This window comes from Squalius cephalus, assembly GCF_949319135.1.
Source record: "Squalius cephalus genome assembly, chromosome: 24".
Lineage (NCBI taxonomy): Eukaryota > Metazoa > Chordata > Actinopteri > Cypriniformes > Leuciscidae > Squalius > Squalius cephalus.
Window position 1 is genome coordinate 11,687,616 of NC_137145.1, and position 22,546 is coordinate 11,710,161.

Genomic DNA, 22,546 nt, shown 5'->3' on the forward strand with positions numbered 1-22,546 from the left:
TATCATACTAATGAAAAATGCCAGCATGAAGTGAGGTGCCACATTAGGAAGGAGAACAGTAATTTACTTTTCATCACAACCGGTTATACCTACTAAAAGGAGAGAAAAAGAGAATTCAAGGTCACCGCCTAGGAGACATGCATCACAAGTAGAGTCATCATCAGCTTGGATGTGGGAAAGAAAATCCCAGTTAAGCTCAGAGGAAATGGATTGCAGTTGGATGGTATCAAGATACCCTAATACAATTTCGCTTTCTCTTTCCCCTGTGTAATATTCAGGGCTTGATACTCTGCCATAATAATAATGAAAAAATATCTCACCTATATAGCAAAAGAGGGTGAACTGGATTTCTTTTGTCCCTCAGTTTATAAAACCAGTGATATTTTTGTAAAATGAAATCAGGAAATAATAACATGCAAAGCTATTATGAAATAAACAGACCCAGAGGTCTGTAGAGAGACAAATAGAGAGTAAAAGAGGAAAAGAAAATAAATTTTTAAGCGAAACATAGATGATGATATTAAAATGAGATATATGGGGGAAGGGGAGTTTGACAAGGAGTGTCACATGTTATTCTGAAGGATAAAGGTCTTCAGAATAAATGATCGACTATAGATTCTTACATTTTCGGAAGCCATTATTCATAGTTTCTCTCTCTTGGAGGTTTTTAGCACGTCGCTAGGTGGATGCTAGGGTGTTCTGGCTGGTTACAGAACAAAACAAAATGTACAAATTTATAAATAAAATAATACAAAATGATAAAAAAAGTATATTTTTTATATATTTAAGCAGCATGATTTGCACTAAATAGGTATTCGTTATGTGCCAGTGGTTATGGTTAAGGGTTTGTTAAAATCCCTAACCCTGAGTATGAGCAATAAGTCCAAGCAAGCAACACTAAAATGATGCAAAATGCACACACTCCTACTGACAGAAAACTCTGGTTACAAATCATGGAAAGACTGCCAACTAGAAAATTAAATCTCTAGTTTATAGTCCACTGCTCATGTGAAGAATTGGTGTGTGTGTGTGTGTGTGTGTGTGTGTGTGTGTGTGTGTGTGTGTGTGCGTGTGTGTGTAAAAATCATCCATCACAGGTTGTCCTACACTGCCATACTAAGGTGTCACAGTGTGCTGTGACAGCTGTACCAGGAGTTCAAAGAACAGACTAAGACTTGTCGTCCCCCCCGAGACTATGATACCTTCCCTGCTCTAGAACACACAAAATAAATCACACAAACAAAACCTCTCCTTACTATGTCTCTATACATTTTTATCAGCACAAAGAACCATGCATGCCCTCTTACAGGTCACAGAGGCACTGGGGTCAAGAGTGATTATCTTCCTATTGATCTGTGTCCCGTCATGATCAATACTGTGTCCTTTTCTTCAGCTTGAGAAGGTGACCGTGACTTTTAGTGAGCTACAACCAGACAGAAAAAAACAGTGGAACTATTAAAATAGGATCTCAAACAAGTAAGTAAAATAGGCTCTCAAACAATTGGTGAAGACGGAAAGTTAAACACTCTGTCTTGTCTTAAAAAGCACAAAGCTTTGATACAAGATGCTGAAAAAACAGTGAGACGTCCCAATTATTGCATGTTTAGGCTGCACAAAACACTAAAAAACACATCCTGGACATCTACTAGAACTGCCTTCTCATTCCGTAGCTCTAATAGAAAGGCAAAAAAAGTCTCATCAATCTTGTGAGTGGAGCTGATCTATAAATCTGATCTTCAATTCCTGTGCTATATGCATTTTTAAAGGGGTCATGAATTGAGGAATCAAATTTTCCTTGATCTTTTGACATGCAAGAGGTCATTATACTTTAAAAACATCCTCTAAATTTTAGAACGCAAAACTTAATCATTAGTCCAAAAACAGCTTTTGATGAAACCAAGCTCTAAAAATGACTAATTTCGGATTTTGTCACATTATTATGCAATCATGAAAGCCCGCCTCTGCAGAATCAGATCAATGCCTACTTCTACTTCATCGCATCTTTGGCCCCGAGAGAAGAGCGATACAGGATCACTGGACTAAAAATAACATTACCTTCCAAAGGATCCTAATGCTAGGAGAGTACTTATTTATTGTGAATTTCTCAGTAGAGCATTATTTGTTTGTTCAGTACATTTCACTGTGGATTCTTTGGTAAATCAGTCTCAATTTTGGCAAAAAGACTTTTACTCTAAGATATGGACCCGACAGTAATGCCACAACATATAAGTAACCATGTTAATTCTAATGTCTGATCTGTGACCAGTGATTTATGAGAAGTAATGATTCATGTACAGTCAGACGTTATTTAAATTGTGATAACATCATATCGAAAGCGATCAGTCCTCCCTTTATAATCGCTGGAGCTGTCAATCAAACAGCGCGAGTTAATGACTGAGTTCTGGACTCCCGTTCTAACATGTTATTGGTGGTTGTTAGTGTATCAGGTACAAAACAGAAATAGATATTAGTACTTCAATAGGTTGGTATATTAACATTACATCAGTTATATTATCATTATATTTACTATAAATGTAAGTTAAATCCGTAAAACCTAAAATGTTGATACTGTATTTTTTTTACAGTAAATTTCTGGCAACTGACGGTTTTTTTTACTGTAAATTTCACTGATTTTTTTTTTGTGTGTAGTCAAACACTGATCATTTACATTATCCAGTTTCTATAAAAGAAAGTGTCTAAATGTGTTCTATTACTAGTGTATTATAGTTTCAGTGGGTTGAGGCATAAAACCCAGAGTCAGTGGCTTTGAATAGACACTGAATAAACAATATCCTCTTACTCTGTGGGGTTGAGCATAAACTGGCTTGTCCATTCAGCTCCACACAGTCCTTCATAAGCAACAAAAATAACTTCTAAATATGTTAAACCACTGTCCCTTGTTTCACACTGAAGAATGTTATATTTCTGATTACTCTCTACCACTCCTGTCTGTCTTCTACTTCTCGCCAAAAGAAATCAATGTAAGTATTGCATTACCGATGCAGTCTGTCTTTTGCAGTGATTCAAATCCAATATCATTTCCCGAGGTTGTAGGAAAACTGAGGTGAGATGTTTTTTGCATTTACTTTCTAAAAATATAATTAAAGCACACTTACAAAATGGAAAATCAATAGCTTTCAAATGACGCACAGGAGGTCTATTGAACCTGCAACAACAACAACAAGCCTTCTGTTATAAAGCTTGCCAAAAAAGAGTTCAGAGAATGTGACTGCGGCAGTGTATTAGAAGATACAGAAACTAGAACTACAATAATAAAAGCTTTGTATGTCTAATGGTGTGTATTAAACAAGAAACCGGAAGTAAACATTTTAGGTGGTGGACAAAATCAGGTTAAAGAAAATAGCCATATAGAGACCAGAATATCATGGGTGGGCACTTTTAACTTTGGTTATTAAATAACCCAGCAACCATCCCAAACCCCATAGCAACCATATTAGAAATGCCCTAGCAACCGTCCAGAACCCTCTAGTTCAATGGTGGAAAGCACAATATATTGATACTATATTGGCTATCTTCTGATATTAGTTTTGTCTTGTATAAATTAAACAATATCATCCACTATAAAATGTTATTTAATTGAACATGCTCATTTACTCTATTTTTTACATTTAGATAACACTCACTTAAAGTTAACCTTTAAAACAATGTAATCCTTAGCAAACATCAAAATGAATATCCATTTTGTATACGGTACAATACTATTGTGATGCCTAAACTCACTGTAGAGTTTAAAATAATTGGTTTTAATATTTTATTTTTTACTTGTCTAAACAAATAGTGCAGAAATTGAATATCAGTATTTTATCACTTATTAGCCAAAACGTAATTATCTGCAAGAATTAAAAAAATGGAGCATGCCTAGATTTTACCCCAGTTAAAAGAGTAAAATCACTGACCTTTTGTGATTCATAGCTTTATATGAAGACTTTGCAAAAACAGTGAAAACTAATCAAACCATTTGTCAATAGTAAAGTGATTGTGGAGTGCAATGTTTGCAAAGCTGTTTGTAAAGGAGGAAGTTCTAGCACATAAATAAGCTTGTCTTCTCCTCATCTGACTTTCACCACCAAGCACTTTCCAATCTATATATAACTGCACTAGGCATATTACATCTCAATTACCAGAGCACAATCTGTGAAGTGGCCTGCCAGGGATGAAGGGTTATCACTGCCAGGGCTAGTCATGTCATTGTTGAATTCATTGTTGCCAAGTCAACTGGTCAGAATGTAGACAGAAAAGTTCCACAACTCACATACTTACAATCTGGACCTCTTCATAGCAATTACAACCATTTCTAAAAATTCAGACTGTTTTATCTTATATGTGAGTTGGCAAGTGGATGTTTATGTGCAGTCCTGTCTTATCACAACCCAACACTGTGAAAACAGAGACAGACCTGCACCGGCTCGGACCTGCTTTTACAGATGGAATTTTCCATGAATGACTGGCTTTTTTTGGCAGCTTTCGCGACGAATTAGCTGCTGTTTGTTAAAGTCTGCATGAGAATGTGCCAGCAAAGCGAGGACACAAAAGGGACCTGTAAAATAAAATGGTAAAGTAAATTTGAGGACAAACCAAGGCTGCTAATTTAGAGTGTTCTTGGGCCACAGTCAAAACAAACCTGACCTGACAAGATTTCCTTTGAACACATAGGTGTGTGTCCCTCTCGAAAGCATCTTCTGAAAATTCTTTTACCAAAAGACAGACAAAGCATGACTAAAATACCATGACAGTAACGTGTGAGAAGGCAATAAAGGGTCAACGATCTCCAGGCGACCCTTTCACTCCAGCTGAGCCCGACAGGGATAGTCTTTATGTTTAACCTTTGAGCTAGACCAACAAGGAACATTAAAGTAAAATAACAAGCCACTACAAAACTATTATTCCAACTGGTTTAAGCTTTTAAAATTCTGTTAAACATCTTTTGTGTTCCACATAAGAACAAAGTTTCTCCTGGGTGAATCTTTTGGGTGAAATATCCATTTAATAAAGTACTTGGGCCAGCAGCTAGACCAAAGTGTCCAAACGGAGTTCCATCATAAAACTTGGCATTCAATCCCTAGACGTGACTGACAGTATTGAGCTCGGCTCAAGCGGGCGGCCAGCCACTGCTATCAGCCTCGTGCACACGATGTAAAGCCGCACTGTCATCACACACCATTATAGACCACCGCAGACTTACACGGACCATAACTCTTATTTCAATCAGCCAGAGACTGAGGAAGGCATGAAATGGTGAGAGAAAAGAACACAGATGAAAAAGGTCACTGCTGTGTCCTAAGCTCATGAATTCATTTACCATCATAACAGCCAACAGCTGGGAATGTTTTCAAGAACATAAACGCAGAATTATTCCAAAAGCCTGTTACTTTTAAAATCACACTGCAGAAAAACCTGTACAATGTTGGTGTGAGGCAGGGAATGAATTAAGAATGCTGGAGTTCTGTTTAGAGGAACCTAATATCTCAGCTATTTAAAATGATAGTAGCCATGATAGTAGTTTGTTAACCTGTATGACTTTCTTTCCTCCTTATAACACAATTATTATTTATTTTTTTATGTTTTTGAAAGAGGTCTGAAAATTTGAACATCTCCTGTCTTCAGAAATCTTTCTAAATGCTGATTTGGTGCTCAATAAACATTTCCCATTATTAATGTTGAAAACTGGATTCTATTTTGTCAGGATTCTTTCAATAGAAAGTTCAAAATAACAGCATTTATTTGAAATAAACATCTTTTGTAACATTATAATACATGTATTTTCTGGCACTTTCGATCAATTGAATGCATCCTTGCTAAATGAAAGTATTAATTTCTTTAAAAAAAAAAAAAAAAAGAATATATCGAAGAAAAAATTTAATATCCTTGTCTCTATTTTCACAATTAGACAAAAACACACCATAAAAGTATGATAAAGGTGGTTCATATATGCTAAATTCCAAGTCTGTATTGCTCATATAATAGTTTATTTTGAGAAGACAGAAATTTAATTCATTATTTACTGAAATTATTCACGAATTGTTCTTCTGAGTCTGAGTAAATAAATCGGTTGATCCAGTTCACAAAAGCAGTGTGAATGATCTGTTCACAAATCAGATCCAGATCTAAAGTTCAACTCACTCTCAATGTAAACTCAATGATTCGGTCGCAAGACTCCTAGAATAGGAGATCAAGTCTTATTTTTGTTTTGTTTTGTTCATAATACAAAGATATCGCATGGCTTCTGAAGACTTGCAGTATATAATAAATAAGTCATATGGAGCACTTTTATGATATATTTATGATATGTTTTGGTGCTTCTCTGTCCTGTTTGAAGCTTGAAAGCTCCAGTCCTCATTCACTGTAACTGCATAAAAAAGTGAGCAGACACATTCTTTGTTCTCTGTTCTTCTTCTATGTAAGAAAGATCATCATGAATGACAGAATTTTCACTACATCAGCTTCAACAGAAACTGCAGGTTACAGTGCTGTAGAAAAAAACTTAAAAAAATATTCAAACTCAAGAAAGCAGTAAACAGACTGAAAAAAATCCATCAAGGCTCTAATGGTTCCTCAGAGATAACACATTCAGGTTGCGAAAGATGAAAACACTTCTCTACTGAGCTTCCTTCAAACGTGCATGTGCCATCTGTGTGAATCCAAGCCTTTCTTCTCTTCTGCTTTATCCTCAAAAAAATCTCCCTCTGCCACGCTTTTGGATCGGTCTCCGAGTTAGGAGAGAAAACCATTTATTTCCTCTTTTACTGTAGCCAAAGAATGTCTCTGCTGCCACAGTCGTGGACCTTAGAGGACCATCTGGAAGCCTGGAACATTCCAGTATGATTGCCCTAAGGAGAATGCAGACCTGCATTCCAATCTGAGGGAGGGAGCCGGGCCGGAGAGGGACCACGCAGCGCTGGAAGTGGACTGAGCCAAGTCAGACATGGAACTTCTCAAAGTTCTTGAACACAGAGGATCCTTTGTTCACTTATCCATAGAAAGTTGGCTTTGTTCAAATGTGAGTGTGCATATTTGTGAAAAGTTAATAACGTCTAGCTCTTGCCCTACTGGATAAGAAAAAATGTTGTAATGAGAAATTAAAGCGATATTTCACAGAAAAATAAAAATTCTGTCATCTTTACTCACCCTCATGTAGTTCCAAACCTTGGAAAAATGCCATTGTTTCAACTCAACGGCAAACCAAACCATAAATATCTCCATTATTTTACAAAAAAAGGAGGTTGTAACCATGAATTAAAGATTGGAGGTGATCAAATATAAAAGTTTAAGTTTGATTCAGATCTTGTCAGTTTCAGAATTTGGATGAATCGGTTGATCCATTTCACAAAAGATGTCTGAATCGTGTTCAAGAACTAATCAGACTAATCCAGTTCTCAAATCAACTCACAGACTCAATGATCCAGTCAAAGCGGATAACAGCTCACTGGAGGGGATGATTATTACTGAATAATGATGTCGATTTCAGTCAAAAGCTATTGTATGACATGGAATGAACTACTTTATTTTATTTTTTATTTTTTTTGAAGCTTGAAAACCTTAGTCCTCATTGATTGAAACTGATTGGAATAGAACGATCCTTATTTTTTTGTGTGTTCTGTGGAAGTCATACGTGTTTGAAACAACATGAGGGTAAGTAAATGATGAATTTTCATTTTTTTGTGAACTATTCTGTTAACTGGAACAAAAGATCCATGTCTCATATTGCTCATAGTTTTGTCAGATGATGAAGGAAGAAGGAGTGCTAGATACTATTTTCAAGGGACGCTGAAGCAGACTGAGGACATGGTAGACGGGCAAATATGAAAAAGTATCAGGATGCTTTTTCGTGCGCTGCACTCACCCACATGCTCGCATATGCTATTCTGAGCATCTGAGGATTTGAACGTCCCCGCTCTCTTGTGAATCACTGCCTTTCTCAATTATGTGAGTTGGTTTCAAGATTTATGCCTCAAAGCTAAAATATCAAACTGGATTTGAAGACAGATTTTTTTTTTTTTCCAATGAATAATTCATGAATGAAAGCTCTCCTTCCAGCACGTGTCCGCCTGACTCGTTTATCTGGCCACACACACCCCCACACATGCTCAAAACAATGGTAACACAAACCTCTTTATATTCAACAAATCCATAGCAAACTCATTGTGAGTCTCGTCCTCCAAACAATATACACTATACTATTCTCATGTCACTTTGTATTTTGTGAAATACTTTACATCATATTTAGTGGTTAAAATGACTGAATATCAATACTAAAATAAAAAAAGACCTTTTATTCATATTTAAAATTCAATTTTAAATTGGTATTGTCAACTGACAAAAAAAAAAAGACCAAAAAAAAAAGTGTCACAAAAGGCATACCCCAAAAAAATGTATTTGATCTCATTCTCAACCCCAAGTTTCTTTGCATTTTGTCCTTGACCTACAATGAGCAAAGTGAGCAAAGATAGCACCTATCATTCCAGACTAGCGCAAAGCAAAGGCAAAGATTTTGTAGAGCTGAAAATGAAGTCATGCAGCACACTGCTTTTCTCACAAGAATGTAAACATGCGAAAACCAGTCAAAGCTATGACCTACATATCCTTACAGCTGTGTACAGTTTTGTCAAGGCGGCCAATGCTGTGGCCAGAGTCATTTCCTTAAGGAGTCACGGAGGAATCATTTCTTGTAAACCATGTGGGTTTCTTTATAAAAGTTGAGATTGGCCAACTGATGGTGCCCTGCTGCTCTCACATTGTTTTCTCTGGAATCTGGAGAGATGCTATCATCATCTCTCCCAAATATGCCTTAAATTATGTGTGACTCAATGGAAAGTGGAACTGTTATTGCACATCTTGTATAATGACCCATTTTTATTTTCCAAATAATAAAATATCCCTATAATTGCACTTTGCAATGGGAAAGTACATACTAGCATAGGGACATGTAACGTCAAAAAAAAAAAAATGCATCTTGATATCCAGTGTTGCGGAAAGTTACTTTTAAAATGCTTTACAATATTGTGTTACTCCCTAAAAGTAACTAAAATTTTTATTGAAAGTGATGCGTTACATTACTTTTGCATTACTTTTTCCCACCTGGGCTTGCTTGTTTGTTTTTTAATAACAATAAAAAAATAAAAATATTAAATACAGATTAAAGTCTATTTGTGTTAACATATTTAATTATTGCATGTTTGCATAATAGTCTGAGTTTGCATTTCACTATGCGTTACTTGAAAAAAGTAATCTGATTACGTAACTCGCGTTACCCTCAACACTGTTGATATCAAGTTGTACTGCTAGCATCTGTAAATTCATTACTTTAAAATTCATTATAACTATAAATTCATACATTTAAAAGAAGCTGTGGTAGTTTCTGCCTTTCATTTTTTCATTATGCCATTGACTTCAGTAAAAGAAGTTGAAACTGAATATTTACAAACATCTCTTTCATAGCACAAAGGGTTGCAAGCAATATTTTCACTCATGGATGCACACTAGTACATCATTCAGGCATCTTCTGGAATTTTATTTTCTAGAACGTACTATAATTCAGAAGGCACTAGGATGAATCTAACAAAATCTGTCATGAAAAAGTCCCTACAAAAATCAAAAGAAAAAAATAAGAATATATATCTAGCATATAATTAACATTTTAATCTTTTATTTTTTATATTATATTGACTAAGCACATTTTCTTTTTTCTTCAATATAAAAAAGAAATTATTTCTTACAATATAATTAGTAGAATGTGCAAAATAAATTGAATTTTGTTGTTCTACCTGTAATTTATGATTTTTTTCCCCAAAATATTTTTTAACTTAACACAGTAATACAAAAATTACGGATTTACAGCATTGAGTATCATCATGTTTAATAATACATTATACAACCATTCGATAAACTTGTAACATGCACCATTAATGAAATAAATACTGGGGACATTAAAGTAAAGAAAATTTGGGGAAACTTTGCTTAATAGCTGGTTTTACTGGTTTTAAATATAGGCTTCATTGTCCTTTATGTCAAATATAATTTCTTTTTGATTTTTGGGTGAAACATGGCTGGCCTTGTGAGATTTCTAATCTTGCGTATCATTTAGAAAGGAGGACATGTGGATTGAAATTCATCCTGCATTCATAATGGGCTACACCCATTGGTGTCAAGTTTACAAGACAATATCTGTTACAACTGTCATTGATTTCTGTGAAGGGCAGAAACAGATTCTCTTTACCTCTGCCCCGTTCAGTTCACTAAGTGTCACTCTCTCAGACTTATTTTCTCCTATTTTCCAGCAACATTCCAAATACATTCCAATGAGTCGACGGAATTTTCAGACGGATTGACAGACAGTGAGAAACTGACAGTGAGACATAGTGAGAGATGTGCACCAGTCTTCTCGTCATACTGGAGCCAGTAAGTCTCTTCCTGCCGTTGCAGCTGTCTCCATCAGCTGGATCCTGCCTGTCTTTCCCATTCACACCACCCTATGTCCTCTCATCTCTCCATCCGTCTCTTTCCAAGCGCCCAGGGGTCGGCACGGGTCAGCTAAAACCAGCGTTTACACCCTCAGCTAGGCCTGTTCCCACACAACTACAAATACACACGGCACGTCGCTCAAGCGCACACGCTTCCATTCACCCACACAAATGTACACGAGAATCAGCAGTTCTAAACACCAGGTCGTATCCCCAATTAGAAACATTCCAGCGTGACTAATTAAATATTGCCAATCTAGATTTAAACGAGAGAGATTTACACAGCACACAAACGTGACATATTGGACATCTGAGCTAACAGAGGGAAATCAGGAGGCAAACCCTGCAGTCCAATGTGACCGGACGGAAAGTCAAGGACAACTCTGGAAAAGTTAATGATTATTTTCATACTTATCCTGCTTAATGACTTAAAGATAAGAGTAAAACACCATATTATTGTGCAGTTTTTAAACTCTGAGAACAATGAACATTAAACACTGAAAGACAACATACATGCTTTCCAAGCTGCATTGACTCTCTGTTGGTATTCGTTGAAAGTTTACCATTCAAGAAGTGAAAGATTACAGTAAGACAACTGCTGCCGCCTGGATTACTGAACCGTCACGTCTCAAAGCTCACTTGAGCACTTGTACACAGAGTTTTTGCCACCTGACTTGTGTTTTCCTCGGGGTAAGGTTGTATAAGATTTCCCCACTGTAAATACAATGATGTGATCTATGGAGTGAAGGGGCCACAAAAACAGAACGATTGTGATATTATGAGTCACAGCTGGACATAAGTTGGCATCATTTCTGTCACTTGAACTGAATGTGAGGAATTTACAATTATATTATAGAGGATATACATGCAAATAGGTCTGTAAGATTTTTTTTTTGAAAGAAGACTCTGGTGCTCAACAACAAGCTCAAAAATACAGCAAAAAAATTTAACATTGTGAAATTTTATCACAAATAATAAATAAAAAAAAATAAAAAAGTAATTTATCCCTGTGATGGCAAAGCTGAATTTTCAGCATCATTACTCTGTTTTCAATTCCTCTTTTTATATTTTTTTTTATGTTAAATCCTTTTAGAGTCTTGCCTGCAACCACTGCAGAAAATGAAAAAAAGTTATATCGACTCTAGTGGGCATTGATATGGTTCAATGAATGCATTCTTTTTCATCTTCTACTGTGAAATGCATACAGTGCAGAAAATACTTCAACAGTTAAGAGAAAAAGGTAAGAGATAAGGAAAGAAAATTAGAGAACATACCTTTGAGAGAGACAGTAAGGCATTGCATAAGGGATGAAAAGCATGGGAGAAATTAAAAAAATGTTTGTATTTGCAAAATGTAACAAACTCATCAGGCATTGTCATTACAGCAAAGTGTGAAACATCTCCCAGGAACTGGTTGTTCTGAAAGGATATGTCCTCAGTATTTCACTAATGTGATAAGAAGACATTAAAGAATAATTGAGAAAACACCCAGACCAACTGAGTCATATCGGCAGATCTCTCAAGCGAATAAGACTCATTTCAAGGTCTTGTGTTCTTATTGGACAGGACCCTGACAGTATTTAGACGGAACCCATAAATCCTATGGTAAATTCAGTGTATAAAACATGACTGAGCCGACTGTCTTTCAGGAGGGTGCGTGATGTATGCAAACACGCAACGGGTGCTGTGAAGCGAGACGTGGGTGTGAGAGGAAATCCAACATGATGCAGGAACGTTAAACAATAGACTTCACAAGTTCGACCTATTAATGAATAATATTCCCATCTGAAAAAGGGCAAACTGAAGATGTGACACCAATATGTCATCTGGCATCTGGCCCAGAATTAGCAAGTCTCTATCGCCCTTGTATCAAGTGATTAAAAAAACAAAGCAAAGCCACAGCTTTCTATGACAAGGAAAAACTACAAACAGGAAATATTTAGTTGCCCATGAATAAAACATCACAAAAGCAAGCCGGTGTACGTATCAAAGTGTGTGTGTGGTAAAGTTAAGAGAGCACAAAGGAGAAAGGGATATGAAAGGGATATGAAAGAGAGAACAGTTGCCTACAGTCTCTCATAGAGAGGTCACATATAATCAACCTTCATTATTTCCCATCTCATTGAAATGGAGCAAAGTCACTGCTCTGAGGCAAGTCAAAAGAAGAAAGGGTGATGTAAGTCATAAGGGCCCGTGAGGGGCCCGCCTCCCCTCATATACTGCTCATTACATGGCCAATCGCTTCATAAGCAGATCTGTTACTGCCTCACATATATAAAGATCTCGTAAAAAGGACAGTTACAAGAGCCAAATTATGCTGTGTAACCTGCTCTTTTTCTACCTGTGTGTGTGAGCAAGACTGCATTTGCAAGGCACATCCATTTTCTTGACCATTAAAAGCTTATTTGGCATTTGGCCATATTTGACTAGTTTTCCCCAAGGAGGTCAGGTAAATTTGTTCTTCACAGACGTTTGAACAAGTCTGTTCCCCCCTCATATAACCTCTGTATAAATTACTGAGCAATTTAAGTTTCTCAGCTAATGCTGAGGTCCTGTGAGAAATCGAATACCATCCGGAGAGGAATGTGTGCGATTACAGTATATTATTTTTCTCGACTCTTCTCCTCATTTACTTTGACCTTTGGTGAATGCCATAACTAAAGCTTAAATTTCTCGTTTCACTGCCTGGTGAGTCTTCATGATGGATTTAGACCTTTCGGCTGACTTCAGCTTGCCATCTGGGTAAAATAACAGTTGGCGGTTCAAGTACTGCTGGTATTGCATCCGATATAAAAAGAAAAGCACTAAAGAAAGTCCAATCACAAACTGATCAGAAAGGCTACTGTAGTAGAAGCATCAAGTATGATTCTTACTTTAATGACTTCCTTTTCTTAAAGGGACAGTTCACCAAACAAATGTAAATTCTATTAACATTTACTCATCCTCATACTCAAAAGAAAGAACACTACGACATAAGACATCAAAATATCTTGTGAGTTTGGATGAACTATGCTTTTAATTATACACATAACGTATATAACTTATTTAATAATTTTACCAAATTTTCCATAATTTGCCCACACCCTGTCCGAAATCAGTACATGAAATCATAAGACATTCTGTGTTAACAATTGTAACTCAATCGTCGTTTGGCAAACCAATCCCGTCTAAACAGTACTAAAGACATGAAAGGAAACTCTTGTTTGCTTTTCACCATTTGTTCGGTTAACAAACAAACTCAAACTGATTTTCACCAGGATGTAAGTTTGGTGTCTTTGCCCAAATCAGCAAGAGGTCACAGGCTCCTCTCTTCACAGGATGACACGAATCGTAGCGACCGAATGTCAAAACAAGCACACTGAGTTTCACTAAGAGGATGCGGTCGTCATGTGTTCCCTCTCAGGAGTTGCTAAGTACGTCTAGGAAGACAGCAAATGGAAGTGTGTGTTTACAAAGTTGCAGTGTTTCATCTGACTATCCATTTATCAAAATATTCATATACTGACAACCCATCTATGCATCCAACCAATAAATGCACAGAAAACTAGTAGCCGACCAAAGCCGATACCAATTAACCAGAAAGTGGGGTGGCCGATATAAATCCGATATTGGTATAAATCTGAAATTAGACAATTTTTTTATAATAATTATATTATATAAGCAAATGTTAGGCTATTTTTTATCATTTAATTGAATTACATTCTATTTATATTACAGGACGATAAACTCAAAATAAATATCGGCAGAGTTATCATCATGGCTAGTATGTCAATCTATAACCACGTAATATGACAGTTGTCCATTCAATTATTCATTATTCACAATTATCATCTCTCAATTCAGTCTCATTCAGGCAACTAATACATCCATTCATCCAACCATTTATCCATTTACCCATCCATTGAATCTCCAGTCAAGGTCCTTGTATTTAGACTCACCTCCCACGAACTGTATCCCTCCTGCCACTCGTCCGATGGTGCGAGAGATTAGATCCGTAACACAGCATCCCATCATTGCTGTGAGAGCCACCAGGAGCAGCAGTCCGCAGCCTGTCCCCGTCACCACCGTGCAGATCCTCCACTCCAGACTCGGGATGCCCTGGAAGGAGGCATAGCGCCCACATTGCTCCAACATAACCGTCCCACCACGAGCTTCATCCCTTACGGGGTAGGAACAGCGCCGGAATGTTCCAAATGACACTGACTTACCCATCTGTGACCCAAGCAGCCAGTATGGCATGAAGAAGCCTACGCAAGATGTGGCTGCACATAGGAAGGACAACAGGGCCCATACCACACCTGCACATGTAAGACTGGATGCCATCACGCTCAGCTCAAACTAAAAGCTTTCAGATGCAAAAGACACTTGATTTTAGGTTGTGCACATGCAGAGCTCCTAAGCCCACCGGCCCAGATCCTCCCGATGTCTTCCTGCTCGGTTACACCTGAAGAAATAGTAAAAAGTGAGGGAAAATCAGTAAAAAGTCATAAATCCAAGGTGACAACTAAGCTCTTCAAATTGCATAAAGATTACTGAAAGCTGTTCACTTTCATATGTGCATTAAACATAAAAAAAATGCCTATTTGTCACCCAAATATTTTGATCAATGGACCATTTTCAGAGACTGTGATGGTGCGTTTCCACAGTTATCAACATCTCAACTGTAGTAAAGTTTTTCATGTTTTAATTTTTTTAAATGTTAACATACATTTTTAACACTATACTTTGTTATATTACCCCGACAGTAAATGACATGAAACTAATTAACGCTGCTGGTATGGGTGCTTCTACTGTACAACAGCTCAGGGAGTATAATGGCAAATTTTACATAATTTTCTCTGTTCAGACTGCTGTAATCAATCTCTCTATATTTTTTGGAGTCGTGGAAACACTATCATGGATTTTTTCATTTGCTGTTGAAGCAAATGGGAATACAAAAAAATATATTTGCTGTCATTCCCCTTTTATCATTATAGAAGTTTACTCAACTATGACGACATCCACTTCTGAGAACCCAGGAAATTATAGATTTTTGATTGACTTTTCCAGTCGTGCATTTACTCATTACTAAAATTTCTGAGGTAGTTTTCTAGAGACCAATGAATAGACTTAAACTATTAAATGCATTATTGAAATAAAATGTCACCAATAAGACAAAAATACAATATCCAGGCAACAAAATACTTTTAAGACTCAAAACTCTGGATTATGGTATTTAAATGAATGAAGAGTGTGTTTACAATTTACATTTTCACACCTAATAATATATATATACATTAGTTTCTGACAAAATATTTTTAGGATGTTGACATTGTGTAACATGCTGTAGCTACACAATCTAAAATCATTTTATATGGAATTTTGCTCATTTTATTAGCATAATAGATTATACATTTTATGACTTCATTTTAATGGAGAGACTACATGTGATATTTGTAGTTTTAAAATGTCACACGTCAGGGCCATTTAAAATTACTTTAAAAAACGAGCGTAAGAGGAGATTTAAAATGGTAAAGCACATACACTTTCCTCATGCGTTCATTTTGACCTAAAATCTTGATTTTGATAAAAGAAAAGTTAATGGACACATTATGAGACATCTATCCATAACCATGTGGGATGTAAACATAAAGGAAAACATTATGTCGAGCTGTCATGTAGAACCAGAGTCCAAAAGTGAGTCAGAAACTGATTTAAGCATGCAATAGATATCTTACATGTCTGTGTCGTTCACTGTTTCCGATTCCACTTGTTTTCAAGAACTAAAGAGCATAAAACACGAAAAAATGCTGTCTGTTTGCTTCTTTCCTGTCCTGGGTCGAGCGTCCCTGAAGTCTTTTACTCTGGCGTCTACAGTCCACTCACTGCCCGAGCACATGCACGTCTCCGTCCGGGACTAAACCGAGTGTTAAAACGAAGTAGGAAAGCGCAAGCGGAGGCATCAATCTCCAGATCCTCCGCCCAGGGGCTGGTCTGACAATATGCTGTGTTTCCCAAGACTCCGCCTGGCTGCCGCGCGCTCTCTCAAAGTCCCTCGTCAAAGTCAAAGCAGTAATTTATTGTCATTCGGTGTTCCGTGGGAGAGTAGAAACGAAGTAAAGCTATGGTGAAAAATATATCAGGTTACAAATGTTTTCAAGACAAATACGTGATTTATACCCTATGGGGTAGCCTACAATAATTAGACTTAATTCACAAAATACAAATTAAGGATAAACATTAGCAATAATTTATGAAATTAACTATATGACGATTTTAATCATAAAATTAAAAAGCAACAATACAATTTCCAGTTTACATAAAATGCATAATTTAGATAAAATATTCTATACATTACTGTATGTCTGCTGCGCCAAATGCTGCGTCAAATGTGCGATTGAAGAACGAATCGTTCTTTTGAGTAGGAAATTTTGAATTACTTGAAGCAGTAAACAATGAGGTTCATACTCATGTTACGCAGCACATTTGAGCTTCCTCAAGAACCAATGAGGTTCATTCTCGTGTTACGCAGCATGTTTGAGCTTCAGCAAGAACCAATGAAGGTTTGTTTTCAACGTCAAGCAGCATCGGTTGAGTTTCTGTTTATGTTCGCTGATCAATGTTTAAATGTGAATAAAAGACTAAATTAAATCTCTTCATCATATAAAGCAATCAAGTCTCTTTTGGACTGGTCTCTTATGGATTAGTTTTACTATCTCTTTATGAGCTTTTTGAAATGTCATAGTTTCAGTTGCGTAGCTGTCTATGGAGGGACAGAAAGCTCTCAGATTTCATCAAAAAGATCTTCATTTGCGTTCCAAAGATGAACGAAAGTCTTACGGGCTTGGAACGACATGAGGGTGACAGAATTTTCATTTTTGGGTGAACTAACCTTTTAATCTGAGAAACATTTATGCAAACTGCTGAGGTTTAAAAGCTAGCATGGGCTAGCTAGCATCAATCACATGTATGCTGTCACAAAACGGCACACACAAACTGATGTTTATCAAAATGGTTCTGAGGGCAGCAATGACCTTCAGGAACCAACAGAGGAGAGGGTACACTGTCAGCACCTCTTCTTGATCCATTATTATAATTTCCATCCTGCAGTGTTATTTCTCATCAGCAGTGTCTCTCTGGTGGCATTGGCTAATGTGGCTGTAATGATGTTTTAGTATTCAATATCTTCACTGCTGTTTCATGCATTTTATTATGAACCAAAAGCAACATCAGAGATTTGCTGCATGTTAAAGCAGTTCTGACCCTGATGAGAAATGCAAATTGGAGGAGCCCATCTCTACTTCTTTCCCTTGTGTAAAGCGATGCAGCCGTAAGCAGTCATGCAGAATTCATAGAAAGCGCCTCTTGCGCATGAAATATCCAGACTGAAAGACTACTTTATTTGATATGTACAATATACTGTGATATAGCCTAGTGTTTAAAGATCTGGGCTGCAAATGTCTGTCCAATGATTAGTTATGGGGTACTTATGACTTCTATAGTGGGATGTATTTCCTACACACTTCAACCAGAACTTGCCTTTGAGTGGAAATCTCTCAATCGAACGTTAGAGAGAGCACAATTTGAGCAGTCTCCTCTGATTCAATCTCCTCCTCTGAGTCAATCCTCTGATCTCATTCAGTTTGTTCAACTCAGGGCTGTTTGAATCTCTGCATAAAGCCTTTTAGATAGACGGACCATTTAGCTTCTCGATGGACCATGATCCTACAGAAAAACACCACACTAATTTCTGTAAAACTCTTTTTGCATCTGGCTCTGCATTCAGATCATTGAAGTGTTTGTGACCATATGTTTGCTTGATGTTTTTTCCCCTTACCACTGAATAATGTTCCTCACACACACTTTGTGATGCTGCTCCCATTGGTGGTTTTAATTGCACCAACACAAAGAAAAAGGTGCAATATTTCACTTACCAGCCTCACAGCATGATATTATTCTGTTTAGCATATTAAAAAAATAAAATCTGTATGCAAAAATTTCCATCTGTATTCGATTATTATTTGAACTGCATATGCCCAGCCTATGTTCAATTTACAATCTTGCCATCCTAAAATAATCTTTGCCTCCTAAAATCTTGATTTTATTAATAATTAACAAACTATATTTTATAATAAAATAATAATAAAACAATGAATAAACAATAATAATACAATTATAGTAATGTTAATAATGTTTAAATAAACACCCCACATGACTGACTTTGGCTATAAGTAATGGGGTGCTGTGTAGGAAACACAATAAAATGCATTTACCAGCTAATAAATTTAAAGAACTTTAATTTATGATATTTGTGTCCTGTGAGTTATTGCTTCATTAGCCCTTATGATTACTTGAGCACCAAATCAATTTGCAGAAGCCATATTGCTTTCCACCTGACTGATCTGATTTCAGCTCAATATTCAGTGAACCCAGTAAACCCAGATGTCTATTAAAAGTGTAAGGAGATGCCAGATGTGTGTTCAGCTCAATAGAATTCACCTGCATATCACAGATGTATATGACAGTAGTTAATTTAGTGGCAGGCTGACATTTACCATCCTCATAAATGATATCATCTGGATTTTGTAGGCGTGAACTGAGACCTTGTTACCCTATCAATAAGGAGCATCTGACTTTGATGGCAGTTTGCGACCTGGGAGAGCAAAGACACTCATCAAAACCTAACCATTATAATTATTCCCTCTCCCAAGCCACGCACAAGTGGTTATGAGCTGTCAAAACTTCATAAGAATGTTAAATAGTCTGTCTTTGTGTGGTGTAGTTGCACCATGTTGCTTAAACTGACAAATGTGATCCACAGAGACACCATAACTGTTACCTGCAAATGATGAAGAATCTCACAAGAGAAGTTAATGAGATCTCACAGTTACCCACACATTTACCTCATTACTGTGAATACTTGAAGACAGTACGGTCTCCCTGTAAGAAATTTGTCATTCAGGCTGACAATGAAAGTCATTTTATAGTGGTTGCCATTGTCCTTCCCTTCTTCACTGAGTTGAGCCAAGATTAAGAAGAAGGCATTTATGCTGCATGCAGTGTAAATGCTCTCCAAGTCGCATTCGATACCAATGCGATCATTCAAACCACCTCAGGAGGCCACATACGTTAATTGTTATACAAATGGAACAATGTCAACACAAGTATGTTTGGGAGCACAAAATAAAATGTGGCACATAACAGCTGTTGCATTTTATATCGCAATCGTAAAAGAAATTTGGGCTACCTGATGTTTTTAGTTCATATGGGCTACATCAAGTGCGGAAACACAAGTGTAAATACACACCCAATCAGATTTATGAAGTCACAAATGACACACAGAAGGAGTCATGAGGAACAAAGGATGATACCTTGTTTGAGCATGATCAGGGGTAGAGGGGTGGAGATGATAAAAGGGCAACATAGAGTGAGTGAATGAATCAGAGAAAGAGGTTCTGTTATTCACCCTCCAGAAGTCTCAGCCATGAACCTCCCAACACAAATCATAAATGCAAACACAGCACTCTGTGAAGGAGAAAGGGACAGAGAACCCATAACACATAGCGCTCAAATTGACTTTCACACTTTAACACCCTATGCTTCTCCCTGTAGTCTCGTTTTAGCTTATAGACAACTTCTGTTTGCTTTCTAATTAAATGTCAGTGATGAATGTAATGAATAAAGATAACAATTTACTTTTATCCCTCTCCTTTTTAATTATCATCCTTCATTCAATAAGTAATGTGTGTAACGTCTGTGACACTTTAGCACCATCCTTTAAAGGTATAGTTCACCCAAAAATGTAATTTCCCTCATTAATTCCTCACCCTCATTGTCGTTCCAAACCCGTAAGACTTTCGTTCATCTTCGGAACATAAATTAAGATATTTTTGATTAAATCCCCCACCCCCAGTTTGGGTTACATCTCTGAAACGTCTAGAAAGAAAACAGTTTAGAAATGACTAAATGTATGACCTATAGATGTTCTTGCATTTTAAATTGTTCAGTTGTTTTTCCACTTTTCATCAGACCAGATGTAATTACAAGGAGCATGTGTTTTTTCAGAGAGAGACACTTAAAAAAAAAAAAAAAAAAACACCACCTGACAATAAATCTCAAGGTAGCTACTTACTTGGCTTAGCCATGAACAAGCCTATACAATTAGTAGATGGCAACCATGTCATTTTGCAACCCCATTCATTAGATTAAAAAAGTCCATCATTGTGCTCTTGCTTGGGAAGTTCCTGATTTTTCTCTAGAGTAATTAATTTGATGTCACTTTGGATGCTGCATTTTAGTGGTTTGTTACTTTATTTAATTTTTTCTTAATTAAAATCCTTTTTTTGCGTCTTGCAGAAGTTTACTGAGGACCCCTAGTGGGCCACTGCTGTAAAGATTGGGAGCCTGTGTTCCATCTAGTTCTGCTTCAGGATCCAGATTTTACATTTGTCATCAAGTCGTTACACAACTCAATATAAAAATTGCATAACCGCACAAAAGTACACAAAAAATCCTTGATGAAAAACTGAGGAGTTTGATTGGACGCACATGTTTTGAGGCTAGAAACGAAAAGACATGGGAAGTGTTTTTTCTCCCTATTTAATCCCACTTTTTTCTTTTTTTTTTGATGATGATTCCCTGCTGACACTATCAGAAAAGACCCAGAAGTTGAAAGCCTTTAATATAAAGTATAGAGAAATGTGATAATTATTCTATATTTTTACATAAAATATAATACTCCTCCCAATATATTAATTATACTGTATATTCATATTTAATGTAGAATGTTGTAATACTAGTTTAGGCCTAGTAAAATATTAAATGGATTACAAACATTACAGCTAAAGACCATTTAAACCAAGTGCACAAAGATTCTCATAAAAAGCTTCACCAGATGAATAAAAATTCCCTTGGAGGATAAAGTTGTTTTGAATCATGTTAAAGCAGCATCATAAATGATTGAAATAACAGCATTTCTTATTCTTTTAATGCTCACTACTTCAAAGTAGTCAAAAAAATAGATGGGCCAACAAGCCTCATTCTTCTTCCTCGTCCATACAAGTATCCCAAGGAAAAGTGAAAAGTTTCACTTGAAACCATCAAGCCTTTTAGGGAGGTAAACATGCAGCTGGGCAGACGGTTTTATTGCTTGACGTAGGCTACGTTCCATCCAGGAAATGGCCCTCTCGTAGAACTCATGCTTTTTGATGCACATCCAGCTCCATGTTTCCTCAAATCACCCCTGCGCCCATGCCTGTGCTACTGCCATTGCCACTGAAATATATAAAACAAGATCCTGACATAAACAAGTTTATTTCAGCTTAAGCGAGACACACCAGTATAAGTGGCAGCAAAATGACAAAAATGTGTTTGCTTTGAGCAAACAGGCATGAGTTGATTCATTGTGTCCTATCATGATTTTGTGATTTAGTTTAAACTCATCTAGCCATTATCCCCTTGCTCTTGCCACTTTACTTCTCTGTCGAGTCGACAGCCGCAAGCAAGCAGCAATAAAACCTTTCTCGGTTGCATCAAATATAACTCATTAAATACAGTCTCCAGCTGGGCCCCCTGCTATATCATTTTCTACCTACACGAAATGTATTTATTACCCTGTGTGAGGCGAGTTATGTTATTCTAATAGCTCTTCTCTGAAAAGTGATGGTCTCGATCATGGTATATTAGCCTACTTATGCAAAAATTCATGTGCGTGTTGACAAAGAACCTTGCTTGTGTCAACAACAAAAAAAATAGCTAAAATGGCAACTAAACAGTTAATGTGGACTCAGTCCACTAGAGGGAGATCTTTAGCATTAATTCAATATAAACAGAGGGAAGTTTTTCTCTTGAAACCCAGTAGGTGGCGCTGTGGAACTTGTTATAAACCCTGGAGTAGCATGGAATAGTGCACTACCATATTACAAATACTTCCTCTGCAGTATAGTATTATACGTTACACAGTATGCTAATTTGGTTAAAAAAAAAATGTGTGAAGAAGTTTACTTTTAGATTAGTTTGTCAGTTTTAAAATTGCAATTGAAGTTGTTTGTCTTGGATGTGCATATATTTTTTGTCTTTCAGCATAAAATC

The 22,546-nt window shown here is 36.7% G+C and overlaps 1 protein-coding gene across 1 annotated transcript in view; it reads right to left on the minus strand.

Moving 5' to 3' along the window:
* Nucleotides 1–16,510, minus strand: part of lhfpl6 (LHFPL tetraspan subfamily member 6) — a 28,488-nt gene extending 11,978 nt beyond the window's left edge. The window contains exons 1-2 of the mRNA XM_079860819.1: nt 16,195–16,510; nt 14,416–14,921 (exon numbers count right to left, since the gene is read on the minus strand). Coding sequence (XP_079716945.1) covers nt 14,416–14,800 — 385 coding nt within the window. The 5' untranslated portion in view covers nt 14,801–14,921; nt 16,195–16,510. The remainder of the gene's footprint in view (nt 1–14,415; nt 14,922–16,194) is intronic.
* Between the last annotated feature and the right edge of the window lie 6,036 nt (nt 16,511–22,546).